This window comes from Microtus oregoni, unplaced genomic scaffold (genome assembly GCF_018167655.1).
Source record: "Microtus oregoni isolate MIOR12 unplaced genomic scaffold, Mior012 000024F_ref0000369, whole genome shotgun sequence".
In the NCBI taxonomy this organism is placed as follows: domain Eukaryota; kingdom Metazoa; phylum Chordata; class Mammalia; order Rodentia; family Cricetidae; genus Microtus; species Microtus oregoni.
Window position 1 is genome coordinate 8381643 of NW_024543083.1, and position 12674 is coordinate 8394316.

Genomic DNA, 12674 nt, shown 5'->3' on the forward strand with positions numbered 1-12674 from the left:
CTGCCCCACTTCTCTTATGCTGGTATACTAGGTATGAGCCACCATGTCCTGCCTGATGACTTGTTTGTTTTCAAGACAGAGTTTCACATAGGCCAGGCTAGCCTCAAGCTCAATATGTAGCTGAGGTTGACCTTGAACTTTTGATATTTCTGCCTCCATCTTCCGAGTACTGGGATGTCCTTTAATATCATCATCAGCAAAATCAATTAGACCTTCAAAATGGAGCTTTCTTCAGCTCTTCTGTGACCACACATAACTAAGTTGTGCTTAGTTTGTCCTTAGACTGCTAAAATACTAACTGGTGAGCAATTTTACTTTTCACTGTTGTGTAGTTCTGTCTAGTCAGGACAATTGTAAAAGGAGAAAAGCAGAGATTACATTAATTTCCATTTTAAGTCTTCCATGTTTCTTTGGGTTGTTTGTGCTGTTCTGCTAGGCAGATGTGCTCACACTGGGCTATACCCCCAGCCCTCTGGTTTTTTATTTTGTTTTGTTTTTTGGATAAGAGGGTTTTGTTAATTTGTCCTCGGTTGCCTTGACCTTTAGCCCAGGCAGGCTTTGAACTTGATATACTTCTGCACCAGTCTCTCAAGCAGCTGGCATTGAAGGCCTGTAGCACCAGACTCAACTTGTGTGGTTCACTCTTACAGGATCAGTCTACAGTCTTGTCTTACGCAGATTTATTTCGGTGCCCATCCCTTTATAGTATTAGTTATGAAACAAGGTTGGGGCCAGACCTGACGCAGTCATTGTTCAATTCCAACCCCCTGCAATGCTATATTGTAGTGGACAGTTAATTTTGCAATCATCTCAAATAATTTAAAAAAATCAGCATTAATTTTCAAGAAAATTGTGATATTTAAAATATATAAATGAACACTTGAACATCTTGAACAAGTGAGCAAAACACCATAACTGTTTGGGACTTTCTTGTTCATTGGCCAGAAGTTACCTGTAAGGATATTAAGAAGTAATATTTGCTAGATCTTTGGGGATTATGAGAAGTAATCATTTTGCCCTAAGCACCATATTTGCTTATCTTGAAAATTAAAAATTATAATTTTCTCAAAAAAATACCACAGTGGAAAGGAAATAGAAAATTTAAGTCAGAAAAGATGATGGTGATATTTTAGGAACTATTTCTCTACATGTCACTGTAGTTTGATGCTGCACTCTGACCAGATGGGTGCTGCCATCAGTACTTCACAGTGAGAAACCCAGGCTCTGATACCTCCTCACTTTCTCTGTTTTTCTCACCCTCTTACCCCACCGTACTCCACAAAACCTTCCTTGGCAATGCTTTGGACTTTGAGTCTGCAGCATCATTCTATGTCCCAGTTAGCATGACCCAGCTATGCTTATTGTGCCCAGAGAGGAGGTAAGTCTCGTGTCCCTGCAGGTGACAGGCACCTTTGGAGCTTTCTTGGTGTGCTCTTATATATACCAGGTTATCTACCAAGTGCTGATGAGAAGGGCTGAGGTGTTGAGCATTGATGTTTGCTTTGCAGCGTTACTTCATGAGTCTCTACTGCATGATTCACTGCCAAGCTCCCCTTTTAGCCTCATCATTCAGTGTTATTTGTAATCATGTATTTTTCTAAGTTACTTTGTTTTATATGTCTTTTCCTTGCTTCATATATTTCATGAAGGTAGAATCCTTGTTTATCTTGAAAGTTTTGTAAAATATACATCTTTTGAAACAGTATTAAAATAAAAAACAGAATCTCCTGTAGATAGACTGGCCTCTACCTCTGTATGTAGCCAAGGATGACATTGAACTTCTCATCTTCCTGATTCTACCTCCTGAGGCAGAGCCACTCCAACCCTGACACAGTAACTTTATTTTCAGAATTTTTATAAACTGTGTAGCTTCTCAGGAGGGTAAAGTAAAAGAATTTCTTGATCCTAGGGATTTGAAGCCAACCTGGGCAACTTAGTGACTCATGTCTCAAAAAAGCAGAATAAAATAAAACTACTGAAGAGCTGTCCACCTCCATGTTATTTTATAGGATGTAAAACTGAAAATTAGCCACATGTCTTGGAACAAGGAAATTTTGAAATATTTATTAGGCAAATAGTATTCAACCATAAAAATGTTTTTATTAGTGCTGTATAAATATGGTAGCAATTTTGTAGACATCTATATAAATGTACCTACAGAAACATTTATGAAGGTTCATAGTCTGACTCAAATCCTTTAGATGTTGTCCATTTTAAAATTCAGGGTTTTTTTTCAGGACTAGAAAAGTAAAGTGTTACCTATATCCTCTATTTTGTGAATGCTTCCAGAGGGAGTGGAATATTGAGATTCCTGCAATAAAGCATAAGCGTTTTCATTTTTAATTAGAATCAACGAGAAAGTAAATAAGCTATGTTCTGTCTTTACCTCTCGTATTCTGTCTGGGAACTCCTCATCCTCTTTTCTCACATTTTCTCCACGGACTCGTATGTTGCAGGGAGAGGTTCATGAAAATGTGCTTTGATGCAAAAAGTGCATTTTGAGCATGGATTTTGCTTTATTACGCTTGGCCAGCATTTAGCAAATCCTTAAAAACCGAATAATAATAATAATAAGAAGTTTTAGTCTTAGGAAATTTTTCTACTTTTTTTTTATTATTTTTATTCCATAGAACTCTCAGTGAACCTTTAAACTTCCTGGGCTGACCCTTTAATTACTCAAATTTCTTTGATTACTCAATCCAATTTTCTTTTTACTGCTTGTGTGTTTTATCTACTCCTGAGATAACTGCATACCTTTCTTGCTTAGCCATTGCAACATCCTAGTATATTTTTTATTCCCATGAACACATCTTTATTTTATTCATTTTCCAACCCTTCTGTTCATTTTTTTCCCAGTAGACATTTCCATTATATTTAAAAGATGCATATCCTTTTGAAATGGAGAAAAGCAGGGGAGGGGAGACCCTTAAATATAAGAGGCCTTTCTCACTGAGGTGACATTACTTAGGGGACTAGGGTCCCTCACCACTAAAGCTACTCCAGGTTAGTGACTTCTTTGTCCTTTGTGTTGTGAACTCAAATATTAATTTCACAAACAACAGAAGATGAAGTTTTAGAAAGGAGTTTTATTATAGAAGATAGCTTAAGAGAAAGGAAGCAAGAAAGGGTTGCCACTGACAGTCCCTGTTTAGGAGTTAATCAGGCCTCACTGGGTTGAGGCTTGGGAGGTAAGCTTGTCAGGCCAGTTGTCCACACACAAGGTATTCATTAACACCTTCGCATCCTAGTGGCTAGACTGGAATTTTGGCACAGCTTCAAGGATCAGAGAAGCACCTGATCATGCTTAGCTTCCAGGCAGTGTGCTCATTAGGTTGCTATGTAAACCTAGAAGAATGATAACCAGAAACCAGAACACAAACCAGTGCCTCTGAACCTTTTTGGTGTTTCAGGCCTCTATTGAGGACAGAATTGTGATGGAACCAAGTACATCTCTGACTCAAGGACAAGAAACTGAACTGCTGTTTTTGAGGTCTCCAGAACAGTTCCTTTTTCCTGTTTTTAATTACTGCTGGAGAGTGATTTACCTACGCAGGAGAGGAATTAAATTTAATTGAGTTGATGGTATATTTCTTTATAACTAAGGGTAACCTTGAACTTCTGTTCCTCTGCCCTTCTGATTGCTGGGGTTATACCCATGGACCACCATACCTAGTTTATGTGGTGCTAAGGATGGAAGTGGCTGCTTAACCAACAACTGCTCTACCTCCCAGGGGCTTTCACTGACAGGTTACCCGACAGAGATTCCCTTTTCTTTGCATATGTTACTTCATTTGGGACCATATTCTCCATTAAAGGGATCTGCCATTCTCATTCCTGTTAAGAGTATCTTACTACAAACATTTTTAGAGACAAAATGAAGGTAGCAAAGGGGAATCTCACTGTTGGTAGTGTGAATTTTTCTTTAATACCAATGTTTTGGTTGTTTTTTAGTTTAGCCCACTCTGGTTATAATTCATTATAGATCAAACATCCAAGCTTTCTTAGAACAGAAGGAGGATCAATAGTATATGGATTTTTGTTCAGTGTACATACCACGTACCAGATTAGGGACTAAGTTGCCAGGATGCGTGATAGTTGTAATTTAGGTGTAGAAAATAAGAAGAGAAATTGGGAGTGAGGTTGGCAGAACAACTCTGGCCTTGACAGTGAATTTCTAGTGATAACAAATCTATTTCTATTCAACATTTTATTTGGTGCTATAAATATGAGTGTAATTATAATCTCTTTGTCTCCATTCAGATTTTAGGACAGCAGATTAATGATTTTACCCTTCCTGATGTGAACCTTATTGGGGAGCATTCTGATGCAGCAGAGCTCGGAAGGATGCTCCAGCTCATTCTCGGCTGTGCTGTGAATTGTGAACAGAAGCAAGGTAACTAATGAAAGTAATATATATTGATACTTTGTATGGCAAGCACTAGGATAAATGGCATCTTTCTATGGCTACCCATCTTCTACAGCTTTGTCTTCATGTTTAAATGAGTTCCAAAAGGTAGTCAATAATTTTGATTATGGTCATATTCCATCCCTTTCTCTAAGACTATATAACTATATATAACTGAATAGTTTTTATATTGTTGTTCTTTTTTATGTTGGCTGTGGAACCCGGTGACTTTGTTCATACTAAGTATGTACTTCACTATTGAACTATATCCCCAACTTCAATACATTGTTTTTAATGCATTTTAACTACAAATAGTGATATTTATTTTATTGATAAAATATTAATTCAGTTTGCAAAATGATAACTTAGGAAATATTTTTGTGCTTCAGAATAAGATATAGTTGCATACTTAAAGTCTATGGAGAGATAGTGTGCAAATCTAACCTTTATTTCATATTCTTAGTAAATGAACATTTAATACCTACCTCACAAGATTATTAGGGGGTCTAAGTAACAAGACATGTAAATAATTCCAATATCTTGTACATAATAATGTTTCAAACAATGTTAATTTCATGGAAATGTGACTTTAATATTTTTTTAAAATATATATGCAGATGTAGATAGTTTTGAGACAGTAATTCCTTTTTACTTATATATTACAAGTTCTTGGGGGTGTTTTTGGTTTTTTTTTTTTTTTTTTTTTTTGGTTTTTTGAGACAGGGTTTCTCTGTAGCTTTGGAACCTAGTTCTTGTAGATCAGGTTGGCTTCGAGCTCACAGAGATCCACCTGCCTCTGCTTCCCAAGTGCTGGGATTAAAGGCATGCGCCACCACCGCCCAGCTCATATTACAAGTTCTTATAGCCACAATTTTATTTTTTTGAGTGTCTCACTATGTAGCCCTGGTTGGCCTGGAACTGGCTCTGTAAGCCATGTTGGCGTCATATCCACAGAGATCTGCCTGCCTCTGTATCCTGGCATTGTAGGCATCTGCCACCATACCTGCCACAGCCACAATTTATTTTATTGAAAACCTTTTTCATACAATATATTCTGATCAAGATTTCCCCTCTGCCAACTCCTCTCATACCTTTCCCGTCTCCTCCTTTTTCTCTCTCCTTAAAAGAATAAAAACACAAGATGAAGGCTGGAGAAATGGCTCAGTGGTTAAGAGCACTGACTGCTCTTCCAGAGGACCCGGGTTCAATTCCCAGCACCCACATGACAGCTCACAACTCTCTGAAGATCCAGTTGCAGGGGATCTGACACCTTCACACCAGTGCACATAAAATAAAGTTAAATAAACCATAAAAAATATTTAAAAAAAAAAACAACACAAGATGATCAACCATAATGTATAGTCAAAAGATGAGTGAGAAAAAGTATTTTGCCCAATCAAACAAAAGAATAAGAAATACTCAAGTTATCTTTCAGTGCCTTACAAATTACAAAAAGTCTACAACAATACGTTGAGTTCATTTTGTAGTGGCCATATGGTGCTTGGCATAGAACCTATCCTTCAGTGTGGTTTAATATACCCAGAAAATAGAAAACTAATTTTCCATTGCTAGCAAATTTTAAAAATGTCACTTATTAGGTGGCATTTATGGGATAAGTCATCCTCAAGTCATAATTTACCATATATGGATGGTAAATTAGTAAAACCACTAATTAGACTTAGAGAAGTTAGTAAGTTCTTAGTAAGTTAAATTCAGATTGCAGATATTGGAAAAAGTGCAGTGTTTTTATGTGTATAGCAACTCCAATTTGTGGCATTGTTAAAATTACTTGAAGACCACCTTTGATACATGGGTAATAATGTATATTTTTATTTTTAGAGTTTTTTTTAATCCCTTTGGAAAATGTGACTTAATTTGTATGGGGATCACTTATTTAAAATACATTCAAATTTACTATATGTAAAGTAAAAGCATTACTTTTGCCTTTTGGGAGGTGTGTTTCCGTCGATATATGTGTTCTGCTGCATGCTCATGGTAGGTCTCTCTCATGGGTTTGCATGCAGAGGCCAGAGAAGGACATTGGATTTCATCTTCTATCATTTTCCACTTTATTCTTTATGACAGGGTGTCCTACAAACTTGAAGTTCTCTGTTTTGGCCAGGCTGGCTGGCTAGAGTTGCTAAACCCTGCCTGTCTGCTCTCAACTTTGGGGTCACTGGCATGCACTGCTGTCCCCATCTTTTATTTGGGCACTAGAGATTTTAACTTGGGTCCTAATGCTGACACAACACTCCTACTCACTGGGCCATCTTCCTAACATAGGTTTGATTTATGTCACAAATGCTTCTTGAACTGATATTATGGAAGAGGGCTATACAGTACCAACCAAAAGAGACACAAAGCCTCAAGCATAGAGCTTGAGTGGAGGAAAAATAAATCATAGCGCAAGTTTTTACAGAGTAGCCATAAATGCTGTGAAGGAAGGATATAACGAGTCTAGACATGGGTTAGCTGAAGGACAGCTGGTTAAGAATAGCTCAAAGTAAGAAATACTTAAGTTATCTTTCAGTGCCTTAAAAATCCCACAGAACTATAGTTGTATAGTCAATAAAGAATTTCGAGAAGTATTGCTGGAGAACAGGGGGCTGGGAGCTATTCAAAATGATAAACAGTATTTTGTAATTGTATTAAGTTTTTTGTTTTGATTTGATTTTTGTTTTTTAGTTCAAAGCTTCTCTTTCCCATTCATTCTTTTCTCCTTCACACTTGATAACACAATAACAAGTTTCTATTTACTTGTTTTTTATACTTTTTTCATATTCTAGTAGTGAATAAGTTTAATAGTCAAGTATAGGCTTTAGGGCTTTCCCTTCACCTCACTAACCGACTCCCATTTTTAGAATTGCTTTACTTAAACTGGATCTCTTTTTTTTTTTTTTTGGTTTTTCAAGACAGGGTTTCTCTGTAGCTTTGGAGCCTGTCCTGGAACTCCCTTTGTAGACAAGGCTGGCCTCGAACTCACAGAGATCCGCCTGCCTCTGCCTCCCTAGTGCTGGGATTAAAGACGTGTGCCACCACCGCCCGGCTAAACTGGATTTCTTTTACAAATATATATATATATATATATATATATATATATATATATATTTTTTTTTTTTTTTTTTTTTTTTTTTGGTTTTTCAAGACAGGGTTTCTCTGTGGCTTTGGAACCTGTCCTGGAACTAGCTCTGTAGACCAGGCTGGTTACAAAAATATTTTTAAGCGATGGCACATTGATAGCCCCCATCTAAACCAGATAGCCACTATTGGTGTGGGTTCACCAGCTGTGTTGTGTCCGGAAGACAGCACCTCACAGCACTCTTTCCTGTCCTCTAGTGCTTACTGTTCCTGGAGCCCTAGAGGGATGATACAGAGGTCTCATTTTAGGACTGAGCACTCTCAGCCACTTACCCAGTTGCGAGTCTCTGTATTAATCACTGAAAACAGAAGCTTTTCTGACCAAGAGTGAGAACAGCACTAATGTTGATGTATAATCGTAAATATTCAGATGACTGTATGACATCATTTTCATATAACAAAATAACAGTAGTGAGATCACCCCATCCAGGGACTATAACCTCCCCAGCCATGGACTTTTAACCAGAATTACATTACCAAATATGATTTCCTACTGTGGAGCAGGGCTAAAATTCAGATAAAAAGTGGTGATTACTCTCATAACACTCAGGCCACTATTGCTCTAGTGATCACATCTTGTCTGGCAAGGTGATATTATTAGCAGAGTTCACAGCTGTTTAAAACAGCTCTGTAAAGCACGTTCCAGTATTATAAAAGTTAGACAGGAAGGAAGGAAGAAGGTTCCAGTTGAACAGGATTCTTAATCTCTCACCCAGATTTGCAGTATTCTCTGGGGTCAGGAATACAGTGGAGAGCTAAGAATCATGTAAGTGAGCCTCTTAATTGTTAATCATTAATTGTCATTGTGAATGCATTGTGTAGGTAGATAGAGTAGTGTAGCAGCATAAATGAATGCAGACAGATTGTAATAATATATACAGCTTTAATGGGGAAATAGACTTACAGAACCACAGGTTCCCACGGAGAACAGGAAAGCAGAAGGGGCGGCTGGGAGCACGCCCACAATCTTTATAAGTAAAAAATATCCTCTGGTACAGAGTAGGGGCTCTCAGAAGTGTGCTTCAGTAATCGACTATCTACCTGTGGATGAGATGGTCTCTGCCTTTGTCCTTATCTCCAAAATCTCTTAGTTATGAAGACTGAATGAAACTGTGTCCACATTTGCTTTGTATTTAGCCATTGTTTTCATTTGGAAAATTTTAAAACAGTAGTTGAGAGCTTGACTATATGTATTTGTTTGTCTTTTTTGACCTCTAATTGGGGCAAATAAAATAGTGGTAAATTTTAAGACAGATTAATGGTAGAAGGCACACCGGAGCGGAGCACTGGGCTGAGCTCCCAAAGTCCAGCTGAAGAGTGGGAGGAGTGAGAATATTAGCAAAGAGGTCAGATCCCTGATGGGGCTGGAGCTAATGGGAGTTGCAGCTCCAGCCAGACAGAGAAGGAACCAGCATAGGTCCAAACTAGAGTGTGAGTGACAGTTGTATGGCTGGGGTAGACTGCAGGGCCACTGGCAGTGGCACCAGGATTTATCCATACTGCATGTACTGGCTTTTTGGGAACCTATTCTCTTTGGATGATTCCTTGCTCGGCTTAGATATAGTAGGGAGGGCCTTGGACCTTCCCCACAGCAATGTGCCTTATACCGTCTCTGAGGAGTGGATGGGGCTGGGGTGGAGGTAGGCAGAGGGAATAGGAGGATGGGAGGGAGTGGAAACTGCGATTAGTATATAAAATGAAAAAAGATAGTTTGTTTTCTTTAAAAAATAAAATGAGAAATCATTAAAAAATAGTAGAAGGCACACTGATAATAACATCAACTGTGTGTTTTGGGTTTGTTAGGGGTTGGTAGGATTTTTCTTTAACATTTTTTTCTTTTTGGTTTTCTGAGACAGGGTTTCTCTGTGAAGCATCAGCTTTGGCTGTCCTAGAACTGGCTCTGTAGACCAGGCTGGCCTTGAACTCACAGAGATCCATATGCCTCTGCCTTCTGAGTGCTGGGATTAAAGGCATGCCTGAGTTTGTTTTTTGTTTTTTTTTTTTTAACATTTATTTATGGGGAGCACAACCTGTGCCACGGAGTGCATGTGGAGGTCAGTGGGCATTTTGTGACAGTCAGCTCGTTCTTTCCACTCTGGATCCTGGGGTCAAAGTGCAGTCCCCCGACATGCTTGGCAAGCACCTTTACTTATTGAGCCATCCACCAGCCATGGCGTCTGCCTTCAGTCTGCTCCTCTACTAAACAATAACAGAACAAAAATACCTTTATAGATTAGAAGCTTAGGACTTATAAATATTACAGAATTTGTCAAATTTCTTAGTTGTAATGAATGGGCTAGATATAGGGTGGGAAAACATATTTCTTCAGCCTTTAAGCCTTCAATTCTTTGTGTTAAATCATACTAAAAAAAACTTGGAACAAATAAAATTGAATGTAAGCCTCCTTACATTGTATGCCTCATTCTCTAGCAATGCCTCATGGGTATGTACCAAATAATCATACATAATTATATTTTTAACTTTAAGGTTTAAAGTAGTGCATATTAATTTAGCTGTCATCACCATCTTATCATTTAGTACTTTACGGTGTTCGCGGGGAAGGGCCTTGACGTGGCAACACCGCTTCTTAACTAACGCTTCCCCTCTCATACCTACTAATGTCCTGACCTCTTTTTACTGTTGCTCACCTCATTCCCAGTAGTTGCCATTAAGCCTGCCTTCCCCATACCAGTGCCATGGTGTCTTCTCTTCCATGCTCATTCATAGTCTTTGATATTGAGGACCTGACAATCATCCTAGACTTGCTAGTTCTTGTGTTTGATGTCATGTATCACAGTGGTGTTGTTAAAATACTTAAAACAAAAACCAGGTTATCTGCTGGGGAGAGGCTTATGTTCAGCATTCCAGTAGATAGGTCTAATGGTAATGTCGTACATTTCATACGTAAGAGCCTCTGTACTATAACTTTAGGGTGCCTGTCATGTCCATTGATGTAATACTTCTGTCATCCATTTTTGGATCTGGAAATAATGAGAACTATTAACAGGGCTGTGTCAGAGGAAAAAGTTATTACTTCTAGAGTGACTTCACCGAGACCCTCCTGGTTTGGGCCTGGATGAAATTGAGAATAATGTGGTTCTTCTTTTCATATAAAGATGCAGGATAGTAGTTTAAAGCCCAGGAGCATATAGTAGCTCAATTACGGGTTCAGTGTCTGTCTTAAATTTGTTATAGTTATTTCTTTCTATAGTAAACAAACTTGAGAATTTATATAACTTAGTGCTTTGATGTCACAGAAGACCAGAGTATTTTTACATTGTCACAAAGAAAACGTCAACCTTCAGAGTGTAGAAAAGGTGATGTGGTCCTTTTTTGCCCTGACTTTGGGCCTGACTTACTCTGATTTGTACTCATGCCGAAGCTCTGTTCCCCGACCTTTGCCTACAGCATCAGCTTTGCAGGAAAAGGTGAGAGGAGTCAAGTGAGACCATAGATCTCCATAATCCAAGTGCTCTGAGAGATAAGGCAGGAAGATCACAAGTTCAAGGCTACCCTAGGATTCAAAGTGAGTGGAGGGCAGCTACAAGACCCAGTCTCAACCAAATGAACACATGTGAAGCAAGAACAGAATGTCTTTTGGGAAACAGCTAGTGCTGTTCAGTGTTCAGACTTTGCTCACCTGTGGCACACATTTGGGGCAGAGTAGCCATGAACAGGGGATTCTGAGGAAGAATCCAAACACAGAAAACTGCTTGCAAGGGTTTATAGAGTATTAAACTTCAAGTCTTGACCATCTTTTAACTTGAACAGTGACATTCCAGGTTATTCTTGTTTTCAGAGTACATTCAAGCCATTATGATGATGGAGGAGTCTGTTCAGCATGTTGTCATGACAGCCATTCAAGAGGTACGTTGATGAGAGCTCTGCACTCATTCGTGACGAATTAAAGGAGAAAAGAAGAGCTCAGGCAAGAGAGATAATGGTTTTAAGAAATAATTCTATTTTTGTTGGGCAGTGGTGGTGCACAACTTTAATCCCAGCACTTGGAAGGCAGAAGCACATGGATCTCTGTGAGTTCGAGCCTAGCCTGGTCTACAGATTGAGTTCCAGAATAGACAGGGTTGTTACAAAGAGAAGCCCTGTTTTGAAAAAACAAAACAAATCTCTTTTTATTATGTATAACCTGTATTCTAATTAAGTTTTAAGTATATTGTGTCTTTTGTGTGGATATTGAATTTATTCATTTAGCAAACAGTTCAAACCTTATGTTCACTAGAGACTGAGGCAGCTACTAAGAATACTAAGATATGCTCTCTGATAGTGTGTCTCCCTCTGAGAGTCTCAGAGAGAAAACGGTCACAAAGAATTCATATTGTTTTAAAAGTACCGTGGAGTGGGGGAAGAATATAGAACAGGGAACAGCTTTGGAGGGACATTACATAAGGCCACTCAGAGGGGTGAGACTGGACTTGGAAGGATGAGGGGCAGTAAGAAGAGAGATGAGTCCAACAAGCAAACGGAAAGCAAGACCTGCTGGCCATGCTGGTCTGGTGAAAGTCTGTCATTTTAGCACTCAGGAGGGAGAAATCAAGGACCTGCCAATTCAAGGTCAGCCTAAGTGAGACCCTGCAGAGAGGGGAGAAAGTCCAGGGAAAGGAAAAAGACCTACATGATGTAGCAGCAGCAGTGTGCTACATTTTCTGGAATCTAGCTACTTAGTCATAAAGGTTAGCAATATTTAAGAGAGTGGCATGTTATGAATCTGTTTATCCAGTAGGTTAGATGTGTTCAATGCATTTTAACTTAGGAAACTAGGTATTGAGTATATTACCTCATTGTGATCTGAAAGAGCCTCAGTATCCAGAAATGGAATTATGGGATTGCTTTCCTGGTAAGTATAAGTAGTACTTTGTATTTACTGTGTTTGTTTGCTTGTTTTGTATTTCCATAGTGACTGGTAATAATAAGCATCCTTTTATGCCTTTGTTGGCCATTGCTGTTCTATGTTTTAGAGAAGTATCACTTGAAGTTTAGTAATTCGGGGGCCTGGGGTAGCAGATGGTACTAGAGATCAAACCCAGGTCCTCAAGTATGCTCTACTAGGGAGCTATGTCTCAGCCCAAGAATAGCTATTCAAGGAGTCTTTTTTACTAATTAGATGTTGATAGGA

The 12674-nt window shown here is 38.7% G+C and overlaps 1 protein-coding gene across 2 annotated transcripts in view; it reads left to right on the top strand.

Annotated features, from left to right (window-relative positions):
• The window catches only part of Hook3 (hook microtubule tethering protein 3), a 79823-nt gene that overhangs the window by 27570 nt on the left and 39579 nt on the right, over positions 1-12674 (top strand). For both annotated transcript variants that reach the window (XM_041673539.1, XM_041673540.1), the window contains exons 5-6: positions 4261-4393; positions 11343-11410. In XM_041673539.1, coding sequence (XP_041529473.1) covers positions 4261-4393; positions 11343-11410 — 201 coding nt within the window. The remainder of the gene's footprint in view (positions 1-4260; positions 4394-11342; positions 11411-12674) is intronic.